We start from the raw sequence: 27,908 nt of genomic DNA, 5'->3' as shown, positions 1-27,908 counted from the left end.
CGCGGAACTACGCAAAATAACAAAGGGAACAAAACACGAGGTGACGCATGGTGACGGTCTTCGCGATGCACCGGCGCGGCCCAGTTTGTCTTCGATGTTGCATGTACTTCGTGCTGCATGACCGAGGAACGCTGTGCACTGTCCTGGTTTCAGGGCAATTCCGATGAGAGCTTGACCGAATACGCTATTAAATTTATCCTAGTATGTACCCCAGAATCCTACAGGCAGGCGTGCTGTCTTAGTGTAGCAGAAATAATGTCGTTAAAACGGAGGCTGTCGTCAAAACATCACAATGGTAATTCATTAGTTCTCACTATATAGATTCTAAAAAGTAAAAAAAAAAAAACGGGCTTTTTTGTTTACATTGAGTGTGTGCAATGGCATGCTCCACCACTGCTTCGACCTGACGTCGTAGGAGGCCTTTGGTCCATGCACGGCGCAGGTTAGAAGCCAACAGTGCATATATTAAACCATTTTATTTATCCCGCATACATCGACGACATTCACCGCCGCTAAGGCCTTTATGGATGGACATTTATCGAAGTGGAAGTAATTCGGACCTTCAAATATTCTCGCAGAAAGGTGACCGTCCCAAGGAAGCTTCTAAATCAACCGTAAAATTATAATAAAAGCAAAATCGAGTTTATAGATCCCTTGGATATATTTGGTGCTTTAGCCTCAATTGCAGAAACACAGCACAGAGACGTTCCACGGAGTCCTCTTACGAGTTTTTCTCCGACATCTTGGTGACGACCTGTTCAAAGAGACAACGTGAAACATCCGTTAAGCCGGGATCACACTCCTCATACCGATCATACAAAAGACAGTCTGCCAACACGAGTCACTGCAATGTCCGTGGTTCGAATGCCGGTTGCGAATCTTTCTCCTTGAACTCGTTGCCACGCGGCATTCGAAGCACGGATCTCGCGGCGACTCGCGTTCGTGTCTGTTTGCAGACTGTCTTTTGTATGATGTAGAAGCAGTCTGACTCCCGCTTTTAAGACAGTACAAAAACAAAAAGCATGAAACGTTTACGATTTAAAAATATAATTACTCACCGTTTTGACTTCGGTGTATTCTAGAATTCCGTCTTTGCCCCTGTAGAAAAGATGTTTGTACAAGTCATTTCTAGAGGCTTTCGAACCATTTTTTTTGACGCATTAGGTATTCCGCCAAAAAATGAAACCAGTGACACTTCTTTTTTTAATATCTTAGTTTTTTTTTTAAATTTAGGTCACTACATTTGTATCTTCGTTCAAAAATTGGATATTAATATTCTTGTTCGTCCTATTTAAGAAAAAAAAAACAAAAAAAAAACGACTAATATGTAAGTTTGCACCCCTGTAGTACTGTGTTTGCAATGGCTCGAGGTGAGGGTGTGGTTCACGCTTAAAAGAATGGTATTCGCTTTAACTTGGAAGATAAACCAAATGTGAACCGAACGGATCAGGAAATAAATCGGAGATAGGATCTCTAATTGTTATTTTCGATAACCTATTTTTTTGTCGTTGTCACGAACCACAGTGTGCAGCGAGTTTTTGTTTATATGTCCTTTTGAGGCGACTTTTCACACCGTGTGCTCCTTGTCGCTCGCTAATATATTCGTAGCTCCAGAGAAGGCGACGCCACCCAGCGGCCAAGACGCGAAGAGCTAGCACTGCCTAGCGGCCAAAATGTAAAACAGAGTAAAGGGTATTAAATGAACGAGGTCGGAGTTGCAAAGAAAAGGCCACGAGGGTGACTCTATACAATTTCAGAGAACGTCGCCACATTTTATGAAAACATTCTGTCAGCGAACCAATTCCTTCACGATTAAACGTTCGCACGGCTGGCCAGTTTTGCGTAGGCGTAAACAAACCCATGTACAGGAAGTTGCTTCTTTAGCGACTCACATTTCCCGGGCGATGCCGGACATCTTGTAACCGCTGAAGGGCGTCTGGGGGCTCCATTCCATGAACGTGTTCACCCTACGCGGTCAAAAGTGAAAGAATGATCACAACGGTCAGCCATTATATCAGTAACGATTAAAGCCTTTTTCTTTTGGGGGGGGGGGGGGGGGGGGGGGGGAAGGGACACGTCCTAAGCAGTGTCTTCAGACGGTATTTTAAAGCATTAAATGCTTTGCAACGCTACCAACCATCCCAAAATATTGTCCGTGCATGCAATTCCGGCTAAATTCGGCGGGAAATCGCTATCAGTAGACCTATACACACGAATTCAGCTTCCGAGCTAAATTTAGGATAAAAATAAACATATCGATTCAGTTTTCCCGCTAAAACTAGCGGAATAATTGACGTCAGGCGACCTATAAACGCCAAATCAGTTTCCCCGCCAAATTGGGCGGGCAAGTGGCATGACGTGACGTCTTCTGACGTCACGTGACGTATACACCTTGGGGGAAATCGTCGGCACGTGAGACCTATACATCACATCAATTTCCCTGCTAAAGTTGGCGGGAAAATCTACGTCATATGACCAAAAAAACATCGATTCGGTTTCCCCACTAAAATTTAGCGCGAGATTAGGGAGTTTTCGTAGACCGCGCTGCCCCCTCCGCTAAGCGTTCCGCAACGAAGAAGTTGCTACTGCGCCTGCGCGCCGATAGCCTTGACTGTGGAGTTCCCGCTGTCGTAGCGGGTTGCGGAGGGCCTTGCGAGACGGCGAAAACGATCTACGAAAACTCCCTATCGACGCCACGCGACGTGTACACCAATTCAGTTAACCGCTAAATTTAGCGGGAAAATTCACGCCTTGTGACCTAGACATTAGATAGAGTTTTAGTAGATCGTAGTTTAGACGACTCCGATAACGGTACCCGACAGTCTGCCGCCACCTTTTGCGCTCGCATCGTGAATCGTTACGGGGTATCGTTTTCGGAGGTATCGGAGCGATCTACTAAAACTTTCCTGGTAATCCGGTTTTCCGCTAAATTTAGCGTCGCCCAACTTCGCCCGACCTATGCGAACGACCATTCGGTTTCCCCGTTAACGGGAAAATGTACGTCAGATGTCACACAAATTCTCTATTACGCACTTCATGCGCCATGGGACTTTTAGAAACTAAAGGTCGCTGCCAATATTTTGCATGATGTATATCAGCAATGTGGCGGCGGCTTAGAAGAGCAACATACATCCTGTCCAGCGAACACCACTTATATTCTTTGTCACATCGAGAAAAAGAAAAAGAAAGGCGTTTTGTGGATTAGTTATGCACTGCGCGAAAAAGTTAATCCCTACAAAATTTAGCTGCAAAAAGAAAAAAGAAAAGATGATTTGGGTTTCTGAAACTTGCACGTCTTGATAAAGCAACACAAATCTGATCTAAGATAAACTTACATATACATCTTCATTCAACACACAAAAAAGGGGGAAATTGGTAACGTACCGCTACAAGCCGGACTCTGTTTCTTTTAATGTGAAACTTTTTTTTTTTTTTTGCTAGTTGCTCCGGATTTTGTGAATCCGCATTTCGTGAAGCCCTGGCCAGTGACGTCCCAGTTTCCCCGCTAAATTTAGCGGGATAATTGACGTCACGTGACCTCAAGACCCGCTAAATTTAGCAGGGAAAATGAAGTCTCAAACTCAGTGCCACATCACCTATACTATAACTTAGAGATGGAAACGACGTCAGATGACTTCACGTCACTTGACCTATAAACAAATTCAGTTTCCCCCTCTAAATTTAGCGGGGAAACCGAAATAGTGTTGAAGTCATGTGATGCGAGAATTGTTTCACGTATCCAACAAAATTGTCTCGCAATTTGGCACATTTCTTTTTTTGTTTCTGCTTCGTATTATTGAGGTGAGTACCAGTGTAGAATAAGCCAAGGCCTGCAAATATCGTCCTCTTTCTCAGTGGAACGTCGTCACAGTAGGATTTGTTCCAGCTCAGCAATTGGACGCGAGCGCGACGCCGAACGTCCATCGAAGCGTTGATTGGACCCGAAGACCATCCGAACGCTGACTCGGCACTCGTATCCAATCGGCGTCCTTCGCTCGATCTGACTGCGATGACGTCAAAACTCTATAGTGCACAGGCTTCAATCGTCCTAGATCGTGTTTGCTAAAACACCTCTACCGTGTTTGTGTAAGGACCTTATATATTCACCTTCTAAATGTCTCCTACAATTTAATTTTAGTCACCCGCCGCAAGTATCCTTCTAAATGTCTGTAATAACCTTTACACGTTTTTCTTTCTTTTTTTTTGGGGTAGGGGGGGGGGGGAAAGGGGGGGGGGGGCGTTACTGAGAAGTAGAGGATATGTAACGCGGGTAGCAAAAATAAGCGGGGTAGCCGAGTTTGAAACGTTGCCTGTCCTGTACTTTTCTGTCCCTTTCATAAGCCTTGGCAATCATTCATTTTCTCATTTCGAATATCGTGTTGTTTTACACCGTGTGAAAGTGGGGTTTTCTCGCCGAAACCGACCGCCGTTAATGGAACCTACACCGGCGGGGTTTTTTACATAAACGAAAGAACTTGAAGCCCGCTTTGCTCATTACCGAGAAAATTCTTGTACGTGTACACCTTTCGAGCGCTTTAACGTGCGCCCTGGCGAAAATTGACGAGTGACTGCGCTGTAAACACACGCGATGCGTCTGGTGTACAGCGGAAGAGGGCGACCGCATGTGCTCAGAACGCGTCGCACATCCCGGTGGACAAAGATGGCGGCGCCCAGAACGGGGATCATTGAAATCACGGAGAATAGAAGGGTAGGAGAGGGGATGACGTCAGCCGCGTAGCCTCCACAAGCCATGCTCCTTTGATGCCTTGCCTCCACATCACGTGACCGTAGCTAGCCTTCGATTTGATAAAACCTACCGGACGGAGCGCGCGCAAGCCTCCAAGGAATCCTCCTACAATCAACCAACCACCTCGCACGTGACATGTCACGCGCACCAATCGCCAGGGAGATCAGCCGTCACGCTGGGCACAAAATCGTTTAAACTTTTTATGACTAGACTTCACCAATATTGCAACGTGCCCCTTCCTAGTACTTCTAACCTCCTTGACGGAAATGGTCTCTAGTCGCCAACAACCGTGGGGACACTTCACCAGGGTGGACAAAGATGGCGGCGCCCAAAACGGGGATCATTGGAATGGTCTCTAGTCGCCAACAACCGTGGTGAGACTCCACCAGGGTCGATAATACAAATCAAGATTAATTAAATAGCGATTTAAATCAGACCGGTTTTACTATGACGACTTATAATCAAATCTTTTTCTCTTTAATTTACCGCTTGTCTGTCATTTTATGCGTCAATGCGCATTTGTTTTGTATTTAAAGTAAAGAATAATAAGAGCAGGAAAGATTTATATAAGGCATGGACACGAACAAAATACGAGATCTCTTCTGAGGAAATCGGAGCATTTGAGCTTGATTTTTACCTTCGACTTCGCCAGTTACGCAACGTCCAATTCAGTGTTGCACTTAAAGAAATAAAAAGAAAAAAGGGTGTATTCTTACACCCTTTGAGGCTTGATAGCCGAGTGGTACAACTTATTGAAATAGCTATTGTACGTGTTACTGACTACAAAAAAAAAAAAAAAAAGGCGTTTTTTTTGGCCTTATTGCAAAACCTCAGTGTTTTCTTTCTGTGGCCTTATATACGTACTTTAGCTATTTAATAAGTTATATATCACAGTTATCAAGCCCCTCGTAAAATATGGGGCCGTCTGTTCGACCATAGGGCGCTGAACGTCAAACTAAAGTTTCGGGGCGCGTTATATGGGACAAAAGGGTGGACGATGACACGATTTTTTTAGAGTGTGGGAAGTACTCCGAGCACACTGTACTAAACGTAGCTGCTTATTCAAGTAGGTTAAAAAAACAAAGAAGACTTGTACATTACTTGAAGTACATTCTTTGATTATGTGCAAAGCTTGCACCTCACTTTTTTTTCGTTACTTTTTTAGGGAAGTACAGCACCCGAAGTACATTCCCAAATGTGGGTCTTATTAAAGTGGTACATCGCCGTTCTGCGAGGACACGGACACCCGTCACACGCTCCGCGTTTAGGAAATGGCGACCGCCGATGTTGCTCAACGTACTTTTGAAAAGAGTATATTTCACGAACGTGTACTACTTCCGGCTGCTACCACTTACCACACGGTCCCAGCCTCCAGGGCCTGAGATACGACGAGGGCGGTGTCCACGTCCTTGGTGATGAGACCAGCAGCGAGACCGTACGTCGTGTTGTTTGCTCTCTCGATGACTTCCTCGGTGGTCTTGAACTTGAAGAGGTTCTGAACGGGGCCGAAGATCTCTTCCTTGGCGATGGTCATGTGGTCTTCGACGTCCGAGAACACGGTGGGCTCAATGAAATAGCCCTTTCTCGGCAGGCGCTTACCACCGTACTGTAGCTTAGCGCCGTCGCATTTGCCGCACTCGATGTACTTCAAGACTTGTTCCATTTGTTCCTTGGACACCTGAACGAAACAAAGAAAGAACGATTAGGTTTCAACTATGGAGACTCGGAAACACAAGGGTAACTTCAGTGTCAAAAGGATAAGAAGCGCGTTTGATCAGACCAGTTAGAAAATCTGAATGTTCAAGGCTTTACACCGCAAAGTATTTAAGGTTAAAAAAAAGTGATGTTTCATAAAAGTTTCAGTTATGAGGCTAAACCTGTACCCCGTACCTCTCGCGTTCTGTACGACTAAACGGATCCTCGATATGTCAAGAGGGTTATTCTAAAACTGGAAGTTTTTTTCTTTCTTTCTTTTCTTAGTTTAATGTTTGGTTGATCCTTGCTTTTTCTGTTCAATGCTTTATTTTTCCACCGCAACCCCAAGTGAGTGCGTGCCATATTAACAAAGAGCATCGTACGCCCCAGCGGAGGACAGGATTATTTTCGACAACCTGGGAATCTTAACGTGCAGCTAAAACCACAGTTAGACGGCGCCTTTTCAGCGATAAGCCTTCATCAGTCTGTGGGCATTTCGGCCGGGATTCGAACCCACTATCAGGATATCCGTAGGTTGGCGCTTTGTCTCGAGAGAAAGATCTCCGTCACCTGCGGGCCCTGCATGGTCTTCTCGTCGAACGGGTCTCCGAGAATCCTCTTCTGGGCCAGTTCCACAGACTTGGCCACGAAGGCATCGTAGATGTCCTCATGGACGAAGGTGCGAGTGGGACCGCAGCAGATTTGGCCCTGGTTGTAGAAAAGGCAGTGGTGGGCCAACTGCACCGCCAGGTCCACTGCGGCAAAGAGCACGAATGACGAATGCATGAACTAGACTACACTCCTAAGATTACCAATAAGCATCAAAGAATGCAGAATTCAGGCACCCTTAGATTGAATTATCCTATCTACAGTTTGTTCTGCGAGCACGCGTTCGTTTTTAGGCATGCGTTTATCTTTCTAATATTTCAGTTCCAAGTTACGCCGTGTCACGTTGTCGCCTTCCGCATTTTTCTCAGTTTCCTTTATGTTTTGCCCTTAAGATGAATAAGAACCAAATAGCCCAGTTGGCCATTTTAAACCAGAAAGCAATTCGGCATTTGTTGGTTTATTAAATATGATACACCTCAGTGTATCAAGTCGACAATTGTTAACATTAATAAATTAGCGCAAACTGAACAAGGACGGAGAGGCACAGATACGACAGGACTGCATGGTGCTGACTTCCTACCACGTTGATTAAAACATCAAACCAGGCAATATATACCAACGCCTGCTGGAAAAATCACACTCAATTGAAACGAGGTGAAATTATACCGCCTGCAAGTTCGTCTGCTTTTTGGGCACGTTGGGCGTTTGTTTACCCCCCAAACGCACCCCGGCTCACTTTTGTGAACACTAATGTCCAGGCGAAGCGCAAACCCCACGACATCTTTATCACCTTCAAAAATCTTTTGCGAAAAATAGTGACTTGCGAATAGCTAACGCTGACCCTTTTAATTTTCTTTCTTGACTTCGTCTATTGGCTTTCTTTTTGCATGTTAAATTTTTTCTGCCTCTTTTTTTTTCTTGTTACGGGGTCAACGTTAGCGATTCCCGAAGGGGGGCGTGCGTGACATTTCCCAAGGGTCATGCTAACAGTTTCCCAAGGATTCACCAATGGATCTTGCTGTAACATGTCACCCATTTTCTGTACTCTGCCTGTCAGAGTATGTCGGCGCTTTTGGATACGGTCATCTAAATCACTCGTGAAAAGAACCACATCCATACCACTCATGGAAGGAAACGCATCCATATCACTTGTGGAGGAAAGCGCATCCATCGTTGTAACTACACACACACACATCACAGCTCACTCACGCCACTACGGAAATCCAGAGCGAAGAATATCCGGTGACGGCAAAGCGGCCACTGAGCACGCTCGCATTCCACCAAGCCGCGGCGCAACACCTCCTACATAACAAAGCCAAGCGCTGACGGAGCACTCGTTTCCAATCTGTGTCCAGCGTTGGCCTTCTCTGATGACGCCATCTCATTCAGCACTGCAGCTTTAATTGCTATCTATCTAGGAGGTGTTGACGGCGCCTCCTCCTCTCTGGCTCTGCGCCAGCTGTGCGCACGACTGACGGAAACCAAAGGCTCGTTTCGACTAAAACCCGGCGGTGTCTGTCAGTTTGTCAGCGCCGGGGAGATAGGGAGAGGTTGACGCGAGCTGACGCCAGCGCTTCGGACCAATAGGAGAATCGTACGCGTCACCTTCTTCCCCTCCCTCTCTCCCCGGCACTGACAAACAAAAGACACCGCCGGATTTTCGCCAAAACGAGCGTCCTAATGCGAACGCATTAAAAGAAGATTAACACCATACCTATCAGCTATCATTTTTTAAGATTGTACCAAACTGTGTGCATGCAAAGGCCGGAACACATGATAAAAATGACGGAATGTGCAGCCGAAATCGCAAACGAAATTCGGACGGCAACTGGGCTCTTCCCCTTTTCGCGAAATCGAAAACGATTCGAGAGATGTAGAGCATCAGGTATGTTTCGGACGGCTTGGCGCGAGAAAACGTAAATCACTGCGATTTCCGTGTGGGAAAACCATGCCTCATGTGGCTCGTCTTCCAAAAATCGCGTACAACGGTTGTAGGATGGTCCAATTTCCGTCCGATTCTCGGTCAATTTTTTCGCATAATATGTTCCACAACTTGCACTTATATTTTTTAACTGTTCGCAAGTAGGTTTTTTGTTATGTGACCCTTTAATTTCCCGTAAAAGGCTCTCTCAAATACCTGATAGTAACATGGTAGGGTACCCTGCAAATTTTAACTTCTTAAATTGATGATCGAAGCCGGCTGACATTTTTGTGAAGGTCGTATGTAAACAATTACTAGCTATTCCTTTTTTTTGTGATCCTTGAGTGGGCACTTTCAAATGCCAAACGAATATTTTTTTATTGCTGGCTATACATCGAGCAGAAGTGTTCCTTAAAGAAATCAATCTACTAATCTAAAAACGAAATGCAATCATGGTTTTCCATGTCACAGGTGAACTCTCCGACTCCCGAATGGACATACAAAAATGTCGATTATTGCTGCGACATCAAATTCATTTGTCCCTTCCGCCCATCTAAAGATCGCACGACACCGGGGCGTCCCGATAAATACACCATTAGTTTGCACAAAGAACTGATCATTAAGGCAGACAACCATCGACTTAACGTAATATTCCATTATGGCTCAAAAGTTCTCACAGTTGATGCCAGCCGAATTTCGGAACTATATACAGTCCATCCGGATTCCTCAGTCTTGTCCCTTAAATCACTGAGGAGTCCACCATGTGGCACAGAGTAGTAGAGATCTTGCACATCCACTCTAAGGACTCCCCTGCAGTTACAAGTCCGTCATTGACCTCCTGTACAGTCTTGACAAAGTTTTTACAAGGAAAGTATGAATCAGCTACCCCAGTCAAGTCGTGTTACGACAATCGTTAGCTGAGATGTTGTTGCGGAAAAATGGCAGTATGAGGCAGAATTCAAGTTGGGTGTTCATCTTCATACATGTGCATGTATGTAAGGGTGCGCAACAGCAAGATCATGGCCCGTAAATCTGAAACCACAGATGTTTTTCCTATCGAACATGAGGACGATCTCGTTAAGATCTGCTAAGACAAAAATCTGCTAAGTAAAGACTTGGCAGATTTTTAGCAGAAATGACAGTTATTAATTTGTTTCTGCCCTAGAATATCGGCAGTGATAGTGATAAATCAACGCGCAAGCTTTTGAAACTGTTTCATTTTAACGTTAGATCAGCCACATCAAAGGTGGGCAAGCTTACGTTTCTTTTTGGTCTTTTAGATGCTCATTTGACGTGATAATGTTCACCGAAACGTGGTACCGAGATGACTCCGACTTTTTTTGTTCTTTCCCAGTATACTCACTTTTTATCAAAACTGCGTTTGTGGGCGTGGTGGTGGCGTTTCGATACTGACCGCTAGTGGTGACTTTGGAGTTGTTTCAGAGTATACATGCCTTACAGGTAACTATGAATTACTGTCTCTTGAACAAAACCAATTTATGTTTTCTATTGTCTGTCGTCCACCCAGCGGAAATGTTAACCTTTTTCTTGCATTTTTAGATAAACTGTTGTATCACGCCAATGAATTAAAGTACTCTTTTTTTGTTGGTGGCGACTTAAATATAAATTTGCTGCACGATACTACAAGCGCCTCGGAGTTACTGCTACTACTAACGGCAAATAACTTCTATAATGTTATAAACCACCCCAGTGCACCACGTTGTTTACATCCATATTACTTGATCTATTTATTACAAATTTTGGCAAGGAAAAGGTCAGGGCTGGTGTAGTAAGTTCTGATATTAGCGATCATTTGCCCATATTTATGCTAGTCGATACAGCACGAGAAATATGTAAACTCAATTTATATACTGTGACTGTCCAAAACATTACTCAAGCTACTTTAGGTACATTTAGACAAAAATTATTGACCACTGATTGGGCCGATATATTCTGTTCTGACGACGTAGATGGCGCATACAACACATTTATTAAAAAAAAAATTATACAGCATTATTTTGACTGTTTCTCAGATAAAACCATTAAAGTTGCCAGAAAGGGGCGAAAGCCATGAATGACCCCCCACTTTTTAAAGGAACACGTAGAAAATATCAACTCTATTAAATATTTCTTGCAACTCGTGAAAAAAAACGGCGCCTGAACAATTCAAGAAATATAGAAACCAATTAACTACAGAAATTAGAAAATCGAAAAAAACACTATTACTCTCATTTATTTGATCTGGAGTGCCTAAAAAAAGCCGATTTATTATGGAAACCTATAAACAGGGTTCTTAATATGTCCTATAAATCAAACAAAATTGAAAGCCTATAAACCATAACGGCGAAATTTTGAGTGGTTCGAATTTGGCAAATGCATTTAACAACTATTTTGTGAATATAGCTAATAACTCTTACAATCCTGAAGCGTCAGACAACATTAGATCAATCTCGGAATCAGTATTTATCTATCCTACTGATGAAACTGAGGTTTGTTCTTCTATTTTGACTCTTAATAACAACCACAGTCGTGATGCCGATGACTTGCAAATTAAACCTATAAGTATGTGATAGGTATAATTGCTCCATGTCTAACTTACATATTCAACCCCGCAATATCATCTGGCACTTTTCCCCCCAAAAAAGCAAACTGCAAAAGTTTTATCGTTGTTTAAAGCAGGTAAAAAAAATGAACTAGGGAACTACCGTCCTATGTCTATACTTCCTGTGTTCTCAAAAAGTAGAGAAAAATAATTCACTCTCGTGTTGTTAACTTTTGTGATAAGCACTCTATAATTACTGATTGTGAATTCATATTTCGAAAGAATAGGTCAACAGAGACAGCGTTAATGGTTCAAAAAGAAGAAATACTTAAACATTTCGAAGATAAAACTTTAACGATTGGGATATTTTTAGACTTGAGCAAAGCGTTTGACTTTATAAATCATTCCATTTTGTTAGATAAACTACATGCTTATGGCATTCGTGATCTTCCACATGCATAAATCAAGTCCTATTTAAAATATCGACCCAGTTTGTGCAAATTAATTACGAGAAATCAATTCCATTAACCATATCAACAGGAGTGCCACAAGGAAGTATTCTAGGACTAGTTTTTCTGTTATATATTAATGATAATAGGAACATTGATTCAATATGTAAATATATAATCTATGCGGATGACACGACTATATTTTTTTCTGATATATCCGAAGAGGGCCTCATAAATAAAGCTAACGCATTTCTTTCGAAGTTAAAATTATGGTCCGAGTCCAGTTGCTTGAATATAAATACTTCAAAAACAAAAGCATTTATGTCTCGTCCACGCGGTTCAAGTAACCGAGTTTATAGTCCTCTTAATTTCGGGTCTTCAAACATTGAATTTGTAAATAGCGTAAAAAATCTCGGAGTAATTTTTTTCGATGATATGCTCTGGACTAATCACGTGAAATATCCCTGCTCTAAATTAGGTAAAGCTGCTGGAATTATAAATAAGCATAGGCACGTCCTTCCATCCAGCGTAAAAAAGGTTTTGTACAATTTCTTATTTTATTCTCATTTATGTTACTGCACCCTTATCTGGGATAATACGTCTTTCTCAAACTTACATATACTACACTTATTGCAAAAAAAAAGTTAAAAATAATAGCTAACGTTTCCTACATACATCATACGCAGTCACTGTTCAAATCATACAAGATTATAAATATACACCAAATCTAGAACTATCGTTGAACGATGGCGTATAAATATGCGGCATTAGGACGCTCAAATATAATTTTTCAACTGTCTGACTTAAAAGAAAAAAGCGATTATTATTCATCGAGGAATCACCAGCTTTGGCAAATTCCAAAATGCAGGACCAACGATGGAAAAAAAAAAAAATAGTTATGCTTTACCGGCTATGCTGAACGAATATTTTGTTAAAAACATATATATTGTGCAATTGTCAAACAGCCAAATAATCAATTTGTTCATTTGATCTTCTTATTTTTGACCACTGTATTGTGTGCGCTCCGTCGCAGCTTCTGAAAAGGGGGGGGGGGGGGGGGGGGGGGGAAGCCCGGAGCCTCGTCAAGCTGCATTTCTGCAGCTTTTTCTCCGGCCTCCCATTCACCACTTGTATTTGTAGCGAAAAATAAAGTTCGTATTATATCGTATTGTATCGTATATAAATCGAAAAGGCCTGACTTAAATGAAATACGCAAAAAAAAAAGAACAGCTAGCAAAGCAAGGATGACATTCGTCATCATCTTGGCGATAGAACAAGTAAATAAATACTAGGAAAAATTATTCAAACTACTCTTCAATACGACCCTTGAAGTACGGCCAGATCACAGCTCGGATACGAAGCTCGCAGCGAAATCACATCTGGACATTGGAGGAAATTGGCAGAGGCAAAAACCTAAAAACAGTTCCTATACTCACGATCAGCATCGCGGAAGATGATGAGTGGACTTTTCCCGCCTAGCTCCAGGGACACACGTTTGCAGTTTGAGTCACCGGAAGCTTTGAGCATCAGCTTTCCTACCTGTCAAGGCAAGACGTCAAGTTAATAAAATAGCCGACTTTACGTAAGCCGGCTATCACGCTATGCATATTAGCGTAAAAAAAAAATACAAAACCGACTCTTACATGGTCTAAAGTAGTGATGTTGGTAATAGTTACCGCTTGTCATCCTCGGGACATAAAGAGGCCAATAGAAGTCTAAGAAAGCCTTACTTTTTATGATGTGTTTGACGATTACGCGTACTTACTGGTGAAACCCAACCCCTGATTGCCATATAACTAAGCAGTGAAGCGTAACCCTGGAATTCGTTTGGGGCTTAAGGACCAATTCATCCAGACAGCGGGCTTGACCGGTTTCGTGGGGCATTCAGGGTCCTAAATTCCCGGACAATGGCCATTGGTGGCCCGATAAATTTTAGGCCATCTTTACTTTCAGGTTTCTAAGATGTAAATTACGAACGAATTGCTAATCTTGAGTGTGCGCAAGTTCTGCAGCCGGTATACCACTCCAATTCGTAACAATTATCGAGCATGCAAAAACAAAATTACGTAAAAAAAATGCGGGCAATTTTTCTTTAGACGTACAAGAAATCTTTTGTCGGTTTGCGTATTAACACAAACGCACCCAACCTGCGTGTGAACGGGCCCCGACCATTTTTGTGGTGTCTAGCGTATTTTCCGCTGCCATATGATTTCACCCCGCAACCTTGCACGGCTGTCGTACTTAGTTTAGCTAGATAAAACTAGACTTGCGCATACTTAAAAGCCGGCAAAAAGACTTAAAAAAAACATGTATTGGCGGTCGCCATTTTTTGGGCACGACGCGTGTGATCGGTCCTCAGTCCTCCCCAATGACGACGCAGTACTCGCTCCGAGTTGAGCAGGGTTCACGTTGAGTGCTCACGGAATTCTCCCGTAATATAGAGATTCAGGGTACGTTCCAAATCAATGGCGGGCTCAAAGAAGGGGCGGGGCGCTGCAGCTACGAAATGGCGCGCATTCTGGCAAAGGGTCTATTTTGACTGCATTGCGATTTACAAACACCTTCAAAAAAACAAAACAACAAACGTTATCATGATTTAGAGCTGGCCAAGGAGTATAAATCTTGCTTCACAACATCTATCACTCTAACTCAACACTTCGCCAAACGCTATTTAAAGAACCACCTTACACAGCATCAAGCACCAGTCATTCACTAAATGTTAGGATCCCCCATTGCAGCACATTTACTTTTAAAGCCTCCTTCTTGCCCCAAACCTTCATTGATTGAAATCACCTTCCCACAGCCAGTTACAATTACCCACACCGCTGATTTTAGAATTGCAATTATCAATTTGTTCAATGATGTCTTGTACAAATTTTGTATTTTTTTTTTTTATATGTACGTTACAGTGCCCTATTTCTCTCTTAATGCCTTCGAGCTCTGGAGGGGAAATAAATTAAATGAACTGAACTAAAGGGAAGGTTCACGCACATCGACAGACCCGGTGAAGGCAATCTTGTTGACGTCCGGGTGCCCAGAAAGTGCGGCTCCCGCAGTCTCTCCGTAACCTGGCACAATGTTGACGACCCCAGGCGGGAAGCCTGCCTCGACGACGAGACTGGCCACGAAGAGCGCAGTCAGAGGTGTCTGCTCGGCAGGCTTGAGCACCACAGTGTTGCCCATGGAGAGGGCTGGAGCGATCTTCCAGCAGAGCATCACGATGGGGACGTTCCACTGGAACGCGAAACACCAGGTGAGACAGGGGCAAATCCAAAACTCCGTTTGTTTTTTTTTTTTTTTTTGGGGGGGGGGGGGGGGAAGGGGGGGCGGCGAAATTTTTAAGGATACTATTCTCCCATTCCTTCTTGTGCACCGGGGTGTCCACCCATGTCAAATTGCCCTCCGAACAGGGGGAAGGGGGGGGGGGGGGGGGCCTCGACATCGCTTAGGGGCGGGGGGGGGGGAGGGCCGCCCCTCCCTTGGATCCGCCCCTGAGGTGAGCACGCCGGATGCACAAGGAGACGAAGAAAAAGAAAAAAACTATATCGCTTTTTTTTTTTCGGCTTTCTCAAATAACAAAAATCTAAGGTGGCCACAGTTTTCCTCACGTTGTAAAACGAGCCGGAAAAATCGGCGCCTACATATTGAAAAATCCAGCTTTCATCAAATGTGCACTTAGGTGGTGGATTTTACCTTAAAGGGATGCTGAACTGAAAATCAATTTTCAGAAAACAACGCAGAATCAATAGGCGGGACGCTACAAATTCCAAAACGTCACTCACAAAGCGGTATCTCCAACGGATCGTCGTATTTTTGCAAAAATAGAAGAGCGCGCTCGCACATGGCCGAAAAGACGCGTGACCTCGAGATTCCCATTTCCTCCTCTTTTCGCTTTGACTCCGCGAGGGCGCAGAGAATAAAGGGAGAGAGCCAATTTCTCCTCCTTCTCAACCCTTCTGCGATAAGATGACGTCAACATTCTCCCCCATTCGCTCCTTTATTTTCCAGAAGTACGGCCATCCGCTCGAGATATGGCTATAGGAGTGATTTCGGTGGTTTATGGCGCCCTATTGCACACATCTGCAAGCTTATCTCGTGAAATCCGAATTCCGGTTCAGTATTTCTTTAAGCAATTTCGAGGCATAGTTTTCTTTTTGTGAAAACGGGACCAACAAACTTGCCAAAGTCAACGACCGACGTGCACGCAAATGACCGACTTAGCGATGAATGTAACGATGCACACTGTAATCTGCTAGCCTCACTATTGGGAGAGGGAGCAACAAATTACATAAAACTTGATTAAGAAAGAAAAGAGTGTGCAGGTAACAGCAAAGACACTCAAAAGTCAAAAGTTTGTCGTTGCCTGCAGTCTCGGGGTTTTTAAATCATGGTTAATGTACACCAGCTCGTTTGCGCCCTAAGATTTATTTCAAGTTACATTCATTGCTAACTTGGTCGTCTGCGAACACGTCCGTCGTTGATTTTGGCAAGTTTGTTGGTCTTATTTATTACGGAAAGAGAACTATATCTTTAAATTTCACAAGATAAGATCTACCACATAATGCACAGTTTGCGAAAATTGCAAGGTTTCTATGCGGAGCCGTCGAGTTTTCAAGTTTGTTTTACAGCCTAAGAAATGCCGTGACCACCGTATACTCATACGGTGTCTAAAATATTGAGGTTCAATCGAAAATGAGTTACAAAACTGGCGCCTGCACGTAGCCATCTAAACTTTTCGTCGAAGGTGTCTTTTACAGGTGGCTTTTCCCTTGTAAAATAAAAGGGTGTACATCCCTTTCTGCAAAAAATAAGGAAAAAAAAAAAAAAACTTGCCGGGGTCAACGGCAGACGGCAATGCAGACGACCGAGTCGAGTGGCGAGGCCCGTTTGGTGAACGCCTTGATGCGTAGCCGACCAGCGAAAGAAAGCAATCGACACGCAGACGAAATCCATTGGCAGCAAAGACGGTTTCGTTATGCTACCGCGTTTTATTTTATTTTTGTTTCTTGGATTTTTTTTTGTCATTGTCCGCATTTATTTCCAAACCAAAAGTTCACTGCAAAAATATTATGCTCCTTTAATATACCACGGTCGTTGAGGGCAGTTTCGATATTTCTTAAAAGCAACCCGGAACAAGGAGGGAGCGCCATCTTTCAATGCGTGCGCCAAACGCGCCCGGCCACTCAACGCGGTTGTCTGCATCGCCTTGACCATGGCAAATTTTTTGGCACTATACTTTTTTTTTTTTTTTTTTTTTACAAAAAGGAACTACGCGGCTTGTAAAATTACAAGAAACCCTCCCTGTGAAATAGACCTTTGATGAAAAATTTCGATTACTACGTGCAGGCGGCGATTTTTACGGCCCATTTTAGAACGAGACTCGGCATTTCAGACACCCCATATGTATCAGTAGTAAGGTCAGGATTTACTCACCGGAATGATTTGACCAATGACGCCAAGAGGTTCTCGTCTGGTGTATGCGAATGTGCTGCCATCTGTTGAGTGTCAACAACAAAAAAGGCGTTGATATATAAATAGAATATAGGTGTTAATCAACTTTGTTAGCCCTCTCACTTCTTCCACCTCCCTCCCAATTTTTTTTTTTTATATAAAAAAGTTTGAGAACCCCTTCTGTATTGAATCCAGTGTCGCCACCTAGCCGAGAACACGTCAAGAGACGAGGAGCAAGCACTTCTATAGGCGAGCAGCGAAAACTAGCCACCTAGCGGGTGAAGCATGATGCAGCGGAATAGGTACCAAACCATAAGTGCGCCTGAAACTAAGGATACAAATCATAATTGAGTACGCAAATTGTAAATTGCTGACATTCACTATAGTATTTACTCGCTCTCACCTTCTTTACACTTGGGAATTGAACGCATACACCAGAATATCATAATGATATATGGGTACATGTGTACTTTACCCATGGGAATTGTCTTTCCGTGCACCTTGTCACTAAAGCCCGCACAGTAGCGGATGCTCGCCACGCTGAACTTGATGTCCCCCACCGAGGACTCAAAAGGCTTTCCGTTATCCAAACTCTCAAGACTCTGGAAGATAAACACAGAAGAATTCCGTCGTTTGTATTCACATCAAAGCAAACTGAGTATGAAACACAACTGGAAGGTCCCCGAAACCTCCATAAGAGCTGCGGAGTGCGGACATCGCCGGAACAGATTTAGTTTTCTCGGGGCTATGGTGCCATTGAATGCGTCTCCAACTGGTGCGTTTACCGCCTCCTGAAATGTGGTATATGCATTTTACGCCTGATGACGTCATACAGATATCCTGCTGTCGACGACCGCGATCGTGCAGCGGTGTCACAACTGTGGTGGTGTCCGTGGTAGATGCATGTTCTGCTGCAGGTTGCGCTCCAGCTTGGTGGTAGTCCACATAAGCTTCAGCGTCTAGGAGCTGGGTCTCCGCAATGACAGCGACACACGCGTGTTCGCTTGTACTTTTTGGCGCAACTTTTAGCACCAACCGCCAGGATCGCTGCATCCGACAACATGAACACGCCGACTTCTGTGACGTCATTTGTTGCTACTTTGGGTCCACTTTTCGTGTATAGACGGGATAGAACGCTAAACACACAAGTCAAAAGGGAGTTTTAGGAAACCGTTGTTGCCCATCCCATATGGTACAATGGGCCCTCCGGTACGCACTGCGTATGCGCTACTGCAAAAAACTGATATGCGTACACTCTAAAAAAGTCTGTGCATCTACTTTCCCGCACAACACTCAGAGAGCCAATCACCGCAACTTACGGAGGCAGCTCAGCGAATGACGATGCGGAAACATATGTTTAGACCAAAAAAACGCAGTCTGAGTTGTGACAGTAAGCAATGCAAGCGTGACGTTTTGCATTGCTTAATGTCACAACTTAGACTGCGTTTTTTGGTCTAAACATATGTTTCGGCATTGTCATTCGCTGAGCTGCCTCCGTAAGTTGCGCTGATTGGCTCTCCGAGTGTTGTGCGGGAAAGCAGACGCACGATTTTTTTTTAGAGTGTAGTTCGTAGCGGAGGGTCCGTTGTACCGTATCTGACGTGCAAAAACGGTTCCCTAAAACTCTCTAATGACGCCTTTTAGGTTCCGTACTTAAGGTAATTTTCGGGGTTTGAAGATGGAAAGTCTTCTTGACAGGCATCTTGCCAAGACTCCTCAAAAACTTGGGAAGACAATGAATACAAGTAAGCAAGAAAGTCAGGAAACTAGGCATGTAACGTTACCGCCAAGTAGTCAATGTTCTTTTCCAGAAGATCCGCCAGCTTGTTTAGTAGTTGTCCACGCTTGGAAGCGTTCATGGTACGCCATGGCGAGCCGCGCTTAAAAGCTGCTCTGGCGGCTTTCACGGCTTCGTCAATGTCCTCCTAAAGAAACAAACGAGATTTGGAAAGATCAACTCAATTAAAAGTCAGCTTATTGTCACTGTGAAGTGATCTACATTAATAAAAGAGGTAGAACAGTTATTAGTGTGAAAAACGAAGGATGGCGTTAGGCAGAAAAAAAAGAAAAGGAATATCTCATACTAATTTATTTTCATCTTCACCGCTACTTACCGCCCAAGTCCCGGAGTTTTAAATGATCCCAAGTTGTTCTCAATTATGCGCCTACGCCTACTTTTCGAAAGGTTGCCGCTCAACCGTTCCAGACACATTATAACGTCTGAACCATTCTTCATTTCGTCTCTTTCTGCCGGAGTAAGAAATAAATTAATCGAGTTATTTATGCAGTGATTACCGGGCGAAAACACCGTTGTAAGAACAATTTCGGGATTGTGTTCAATGCCTCATCAAAACAAGATGTAACCGTGTACTGCACTTAACAATGCAGACCGGTGACGTTTGAAATGAAACAAATTTTGGCCCCATATATATGCAATAGGAAATTATGGGATCTGCAACAAAAGGCTATGCCAGTGAAAACATCAAGAGCCTTACGTTTATTGCTAAATAGGACCTCTATTCGCCATCTTTTATAATCAGCTTAGAACTGTGTGAATCACCACAGCCACCGACAACTTAAAAAGCGCCAAGCGTGGCGCGCGAGTCTCCAAAAATCCCATTATCGCTCGACAGCCAACGAAATCGCAGCATTAGCCAATAAGAACGCCAAACAACCAATCACAAAGCGTGAACATGATAAGCCACGCCCCCTTCGTCACTTAAGCCGTCAGTCACTATGCAGAGTGCAAGTTCGTCTGCTTTTTTTGCAGGGGTTGTGATGACGCCAGAACGCCGGGCTCTGATTGGTTCTCAATGAAGGATAGTGGGTAGACCTCAAAGCAGCTTGTCTTAAGGTCTATTCACTATCATTCCATGCTGAGCTAATCAGAGCTCGGCGTTCTCACATCATCACAACCCCCTGAGCAAGAAGCAGGCGAACTACATACAAATATTTGAGACGAGCGCCCGTTGTGAACTCCGTGGGCAACAAAACCGAAAGGTGATGAGCTCACCTTGAAGCCCTCCTGGACATCGGCAATTTTTTCTTCGGTTGCCGGGTTGTATGTCGGGAAAGTCTTGCCGGACTTGGAGTTGACGAAGGTGTTGTTGATGAAGATCTGCGAGGAAGCCAGATCCATCTTGACGGTTATACCAATTTGCGTGGTTTGTCAGCACTAAACTTAAATGCATAAGGTCCATCAATACTATAGTTATAGGTACCTCATATCGATTGAGCGAACACCGCCGAATCTACGCTTTGTCCAGTCGGAAAGGACAAAAAGAACATCTTACGACGTGTGTATTTTTTTAGGACGGTTTTTGTTTTTGATGTTTTTATTTAACTCAAGCTTACAAAGTAGGTTGGTGTTTATTTCACTACTTATCCACTAAAAAAACACTCAGTGAATAAAACGACGCAAAGGAGTAAAAAAAAAAGTCTGCTTGACTGTTTAACACTTTCGGATCGTGAATTCAGTTTTATCTAGAGGCAATGACTGATGTCACGCTATCAAATTGTATAGGGGCCATGACTGATGTATGCTTGTTTTGCAAAATTCGTAAGATTTACAGAAAATTACACCATCTTCCCGAGGGGAACCATGGGGTGATGCGGAGCATCGCGGATCGTTATTAACGGTGTTATTAACGGTGTTAGTAACGTTGTTAGTAACGTTGTTAACTTCCGTGTTGTTACGTTAGTTTGTGGGGTGATGCTGACGTTTGCTTTGCGCCAACCCACTAACTGACGGGACTGTTGCTTCCATCACACTTCATCGGAAAAACAGAGTGAAGTGGAGTCAACAGCGGTGACTTCACTTCTCTCCTTTTCACAACTTTCCCCCGCAGTCGGTCAGTAAGAGTCTTGAGAGCAATCAAATCAAAGGAAGTGTTGCTGAGCCGGAAGCTGGAACGCGCGCAGCGCGGCTACCGCTGCTTATATTCACACTTGAAGGAGAGGAGACTAGAGGAGGAGAGTTGCGCATGCGCGCGCTGTGTGAGTAGAAGCGAACGCACGCGAAGTGCACGCAGCTGGTAGAGAGAGAGAGCGGAGAGAGTAACGCGCAGCTGATGGAGAGAGGGAAGGAGGAGGGTGGCGCATGCGTAGTGTGAGTGCGGACTACGACGCCGCGGGACATAGACCCGAGCAAGAGATGGTCCGCATCTAAAAAAACAAAACAACACACGTACATCTGTTGATCGATTCAGTTTTTTTGTGTGTTTATTTACTGATTAGGCACAGCACTTGGCGTAGAGTGATATCAACTGTTTAATATAACGCGTCGGAAAGCAGACAACAAAAGCCAACGACTGTCGGAAAGCAGACAACAAACGGAGGGCTCGAAGAACAATGACACTCGACGGCGGCAGACACGGTAAGCGTTGCGACTGCAAAAGAAGGACTCCGAAAAGAGTGGCAACATGCACAAGAATATGGTTTCCGCGGAATCGCTAAATGCACGGTCGCAACGCGCCTCGTCTTCATATACCGCTTTCAAAACTGCTGCGCACTGGCTACGTTTACATGGATGCGACTGCAGCGCATCGGATGCAGTTAACGAATCGAATCGGTCCATGTAAACAACTCTGATCGGATCGGATCGGATCCGATCCGATCCTATGGGACGGTGTGGTTTGAGATGGTCAATCCGAATCAAGACTCTATATGTATACGTTAGCGGATCGAATCGAGTGCTCGAGCGAGGGATTACGGGAGCTTTGCTTTGCATGCCGCTAGGCAAACCGAACACCTCGGAAACAATCTGGAGGTCACGAGGTTTGCGTTGTGACCCTTCGACACGAGGTGCCGCTACTGGTTTATCCGAATCCATGTAAACGTAGTGGTTGAAGTGGATCCGGTTCGCTAACTGAATCCGATGCGCTGCTGTCGCATCCATGTAAACGTAGCCACTGACCGCGAGAGAACCCGGAGAGAAAGATGCATGTCGCAGGTTCCAGATGGCAACGATCCGGGACCACCTCTCGGAAGATTCCGTACCGTATCTGCCCGATATACAACCTTCGACGGCGGTGAAGACGACGAAAGAAAGACCGCGAGCCCTAAGTGCATTATCTTCGTGCCCTCTTTGTTTGTTTTTGTGTGTGTTTCTGTGTGTTTTTAGAGGGGCAGTAAGAAAGTAGTCGTGTTCCGGTATTGCCGTTGGGCAGGTGTCGTACTCGGGCGCGGCCACTTGTTTCTGCCGCGCCATGGCCTCATCTTTTTTTTTTTTTTTTTTTTTTAATTTCTAGAGTTTTTAGAGACGTAATGGGGGCTACGCAGCTCCCATTATAAGACAGGCCCACCACATCCGCATCGGTAACGTTCGGGACAAATGACGTCAGACTGGCGCTCACCCATCTGCGGAGACCCTTAATTGCTGACCCAGAAGGAGGGCCACCATGAGACCTCCTAAGAAGTCTCCTATTTGTTTTTAGATAGGCCGGGGGTGGGGGGGGGGGGGGGAGATGTGTGGGCAACCGAGGGGTTTAAAGCGTTGGACCATGGTGGCCCGCGTGCCAAATGATCGCGCTGTTCCATTCGCGTTGTTCCATTATGAAATGATCCATAGTCATTTCGACCACATGGGGTCCGAAGGCGATTGGCCGCGCGAGCGGCGCTCTGCCGCTAATAAACGGTCATTTTAGGAGTTTTTGTAGATGAGTAGTGAAATAAATACCAACCTACTTGGTAAGCTTGGGCTAAATAAAAACATAAAAAGCCGCGGCGAGGGTGATAACGGTGAATTAATGTCTACGTGTTGTTGACCCAGTGCGTTGTGTTATTCACCGAGAAAGGGTAGCAACAAGGAAATTCATAGACATTTGAGAATTTGAGGAAACAACAATAACAATACTTTATTAATTTTAGCGGGGAAACTGCTTTCAGGTAAAGTTCAAGTGACGTCAGGTAAATTTTCCCGCTACATTTAGCTGGGAAACTTAAATGCATAGAATATATGAAGTCAGGTCACGTGACATCAATTTCCTCTTCAAATTTAGAGGGTGAACTGAATTGATGTATGGGTCACGTGACGGGAGGTCAGGGTCAGGTTTTTACCGGTAATAATTGTTTTTAGGATCCACACAAAAAACAAACAAAAACACCGTAATTCTTAAGATACGTTTTGTTTTTTTTTTAATTCAAAGAAAAAGTTTGTGCTGTTCGAGTTTCTGCATATGGTAGCGCAGTCTAGGGAAACGAAGTAAATGTTACGTTATAACTAGGCTGTAGTCTTTCCTGCTTTAACCGGAAAATACCACTCCGTCGGCGTGAAACATTCGGCGGCGTCAAGAATACAAATTCGGTTAAAATCGCAAAACACGGATTAACATTGGTCGATTTCTGAAATACATACCTGGTTAACCAAAAAAAGATTTTTGGAAAAAATTCTGCTCCAGCTAGGACTGTTTCTTAAAGGAACGCTTTCCTCTCAAACTAAAACACTCGCATCGACAAAAAAAAGAAATATTTTTTTTAAGCGTTCGTTCAAAATGAATAATCAAAATACACCAAAAAATAAAAAAAAAACGCCGTAAAACGTTTCTTTTTAAATCTTATCTCATAAATTAACACTGAAAAAATCGTACGAGCAGCACAACTGTAGGTTGCATAGTGGCGGAGGAGTGCGGGTGGTATATACACAGGATGCACGATTTTCCATCCTGTGCAGTCATCCGGCATGTGAAACACAGGCTAACGAACTATTGGAGAAACACGTACTGACGCCATTCGAGCACGTAATCAAATGACTAGGACGATCCAAACTCGAGGCTTCGCCGGCTTTCCTCAGACTACGCAAAAAAAGTAAATTTGTGGCCAGTGGTGTAACAACTTGTTTTTCAGTAGGGGGGGCAAGTCAAACCCCCCCCCCCCCTCCCCCTCCCCAGGGCCGGGGGGCGGTGCCCTTGCTGCCCCTTGGGCGCCGCCGGACAGTGTTTACCCTGCCCAGTAGCGGCTGTTTCAGGGGGGGGGGGGGGGCAAACACGTAGTTTGACCCCCCCCCCCCCCCCCCACCACTCTGAGAACAGGGGGAGGGGAAGCAAGCGCCGCCCTTGCCCCCCCGGCCGGATGGTATGTCCATGTTTGTGGCCCACCAAGAAAAGACCCGGACCAAGAACACGTGACTTTTCAATTGCGTGCTCCAATTTTACCTAGAAGCAGATGTTTTCGTATTGCGCTTTATAATGCTCTTCAATAGACCGATTATACTTCTTTTATAACCGTTTCGGGTACGAATTGTGCAAATAAATGTTTTTTTTTTGTGTGTCGCTAATACGAACAATTCACACCTAGGAACGCTTTTTCTTTTCTTTCGAAACTCAGGTGTCCATATTAACGAGACATAATTGTATTATGTTCCCATTTGATCAAAGTAACGAATTATCTAAACGGAATTCGTTACTAATATATGTATATATTTATATTATAGTTGAGCTAGGAGCCTTTACAAATATGTACCGCGGCAAATACAAAATTGTTCGGAGAAAAATAACGGACGATTTTCCTTATATGGCCGCACTGTTTATTTGTGGGGTGTTCGGTCCCCTGCAGTTTGACTTGGGACGACGTGAACGCAGGAGGAGCAGGCGAGCGCTGCGTTCGCTATCGCTCTAGACTGTCTCAATGGCGGGCAACACAGAGACACTCTACATCGCACCATGGGAGTCAGACAGCAGGGGGGTGTTTTTCGTTGGACTGTGACACCTCGATTTGTAAGAATTATCCCTCGTTTATCTCTCTTTTTTTTTTTGCGTTTGCCGATTGTCAAGAATGGGCGGTTGAATACCCTTTTGCATGTCCACCGTGTGAATCTGATCTAGATTCAGATTAATTGAACTATATTTATTAAAGATATACAAGGGAACGACTATTGTTATGGGAGAAAAACAAAACGACGCAGATCACGAGAGTTGTTGCTTCGTCGAGCTGGTACACGGTCTTATACCCGTGCCACACGGGCAACTCGAATGCCATTTGCAACGAATAACTTTTGAGTGGACGGCCAATCAGCGCGCGACACTCCGGGCGTGGCCCATTCCACGCGCGACAGATTGCGAGCTGATTCGCCGATCACACAAATGTCATTCGTTGTAAATGGCATTCGACTTGCCCGTGTGGCACGGGTGTTAGTAACACACGCGCTGGTCTGAAGATCCTAAATAAGAGCTTCCTACAGGTAGCGTCATTTTTTGAAGCGCCGACTGCGTGACAATGCAGGATTTAAGAGGCGAAGGGCGGCAGACAGCAGTAGACTGAACTGAATACCGCCATTTTGTTCCAGCGGAATGTGCTTTGTCATTTGTATTGGTTGTCGTTACTTGTAAAAATAAAGTAGCAAGGGCCTTGACGCCGATCTCCGCGCTGATCGCTCTCGTCGCGCCACTCAACGGTCGCCGGTGGAAGCTTCCGCGCAGCCTGTGAGGCGCCTCGGGAACAGTGATGGTGCGAAGTGGCAGGCCGTTTCAATGAATAGAATTCGCGCCGATTCGGTTCAGTTTATCCCAAGGTTACTAGAACACTCGGTTGGGAAACTCGCCGTTTAAACCTGGGCCGCTGGCGTCCACTGAGACCGAGCTAAATACGATAACAGCGCCACCCTTTAGCGACGAGTTGAAACAGACAAGTTGCTTTTTACGGGTACTTTTTGAGTCGCTGAATGTTCCCAGAGTACCAAACTCCCAGGCTCGAGGTGCCAAGATGGCGGTTTTATCTTTTTTTTTTTTGCTGCGTTCACCATGAGCTTTTAGAAAGCATGTTTAACAAACGCAATAAAAAAATTGTGGGAACTTTTTTTGGGGATTATTACAAAATAACAGGAGCGGGATTTTTTTTATATTTAGTTCACAAGGTTTTGCGGCACAATTAATATTGTTTTTATACAACCATGTTCCACCGGTGATTTCAGGTAGCTCGTCCCGACCTGGGCGGGTCCTAACTTCGGTTGCAATTCGCGACGCGTCCGCTTGGGAGACGGGGATTGCGATGATGGGATTTCTGATACGCTTTCTACCGTATATGCTTCGGCGCCAAAATGGCCCATTAAAGCCAAAATGGAAGACTCACAGAGGACGCTGCGACTGTTCTAGTAATGCGATACTCCGCGCAGTTACTGGAGTGGTCTCTGCGAGAGAAATGGCGGCGTTGCGATCGCCATTAGCTCGGTTCTCGAGAATGGATCGGTGCCACTTTTTCAGAGCAGGCTCTATGACAGTTACCCAACTGAGCTGGTCTAGTAAACGTTGGTTTACCCCAACATACAGCGCTGCTAATCGCTGCGCCTTCTCTGTGCATAACAATGCTAAAACACACACACACAAAAAAAAAAACACATTCGCCGTGTGGCAAAACAAACAAACAGAAAACACACCCACACGAATTGCGGTCAAACAACTTATTCATCCTATATACAAAAGGAGAGTTTGGAGACTGTGTGCGAGTCGTGTTTGTTTTTTGTATGACGTTGTCTCACAAACAAACTGTCTGCAGAGATGTAAGAAGCACACATTTGTGTGAAAACAAAGACATGCGTAGAACATGCTTGTGGCGTGTGAGCCAATAATTCTCTCGTCCTGCCTGCAGCTAAAACCGCGTCCTTTTGCAACACGCGTGAGCAGCGCGTGACGTGCGGCTAAAATGTCCCTCACCTTGGTAAACTTAATCTCCGGGTTGCGGATGGCAGGCATCTTGGGCGGCGAAGAACGTGCAAATCCCGAATTCTCTCTACAGAACCCTCCGGCAGCTATACACGACGCAGTCGACCGACTTTCTCCGAGCTAGACTAATAACAGGCGCTACTCCTCTTCACCGCTGGGAGGGGGAGGGTCCACAATTCGCGTTATCAACTCGTGAACCGCGACGAGAACTGCGACACAACTGGCGCTATCAGGGATCGCCGAACTCGCTCGGGAAAGAGACGCGTCTCACGAAGCACTTGATGATAACTGCTGCCGTCCTCCTGCCGCGAGCTCGAAACACACGCGTCCTTCGCTTTGGTTCACCTTAGGATGGACAGCGGCGATCGCTACGAGATGTCCGAGCCAATGAAATGCGGCGTGAGTATCACGTGACCTTGGAGAGCCGCGCGCAGCAACGCGCTCGACTCCTTCCGTTGCGTTTGCGTGCAGCGTTGGAGTATAGCTGGGATGGCTCATCACATCCGCAGCAGTTCATTGTTACGTAGACCTTGGAATTATTAAGCGGCGAGGCACGTAGTACACGGAGAAGCAAAAATAATAATCTAGTAAAAATGATTAAAAAAACACAAAAAAAACTTCGAGGAAGTTCTTGTTGGCCTTGCGTGTGCGCGACGGTTACATTATTGTGTGGTTGTGCGTGGCATAAGAATATTAAGGTTTCCGGTGACGTAACCGGTTGGGCTGTGTTGTTACGACCTGATTTGCCTAATTAGCAGGGGTTGTGCGGATCGTGGTTCGAATCGAATAGCGCTGCGTCATTCATAGCCTTCACAGTGCAATGCAAGCCAAGATGGCCGGT

The 27,908-nt window shown here is 44.7% G+C and overlaps 1 protein-coding gene across 1 annotated transcript; it reads right to left on the bottom strand.

Annotated features, from left to right (window-relative positions):
* Positions 1–456: 456 nt before the first annotated feature.
* On the bottom strand, positions 457–27,389 carry LOC8043594 (retinal dehydrogenase 1). The gene is made up of 12 exons (XM_029991760.4): positions 27,059–27,389; positions 20,428–20,532; positions 19,199–19,339; positions 17,890–18,016; positions 17,397–17,458; positions 14,955–15,197; positions 13,400–13,502; positions 7,013–7,197; positions 6,103–6,425; positions 1,893–1,967; positions 1,059–1,098; positions 457–754 (listed from the first exon to the last, which is right to left on the bottom strand). Exons 1-12 carry the CDS (start codon positions 27,095–27,097, stop codon positions 722–724), a joined length of 1,476 nt encoding a protein of 491 aa, XP_029847620.2. The 5' UTR covers positions 27,098–27,389; the 3' UTR covers positions 457–721.
* Between the last annotated feature and the right edge of the window lie 519 nt (positions 27,390–27,908).

The sequence above is a fragment of the Ixodes scapularis genome, unplaced genomic scaffold, assembly GCF_016920785.2.
Source record: "Ixodes scapularis isolate PalLabHiFi unplaced genomic scaffold, ASM1692078v2 PGA_scaffold4__175_contigs__length_147842914, whole genome shotgun sequence".
Lineage (NCBI taxonomy): Eukaryota > Metazoa > Arthropoda > Arachnida > Ixodida > Ixodidae > Ixodes > Ixodes scapularis.
Note: the sequence above shows the minus strand (reverse complement) of the source record. Positions and strands in the feature narration are given on the sequence as shown.

Bases quoted from the DNA above. Each gene is read 5' to 3' on its own strand.
- LOC8043594 (XM_029991760.4), bottom strand. From the start codon at position 27,097: ATGCCTGCCATCCGCAACCCGGAGATTAAGTTTACCAAG. The intron at 18,017-19,198 runs GTAACGTTACAT...TTTATCTTCCAG, and splicing joins AGAACATTGACTACTTGGCG to AGTCTTGAGAGTTTGGATAA. The intron at 17,459-17,889 runs GTAAAGTACACA...GACACTCAACAG, and splicing joins CGGAAAGACAATTCCCATGG to ATGGCAGCACATTCGCATAC.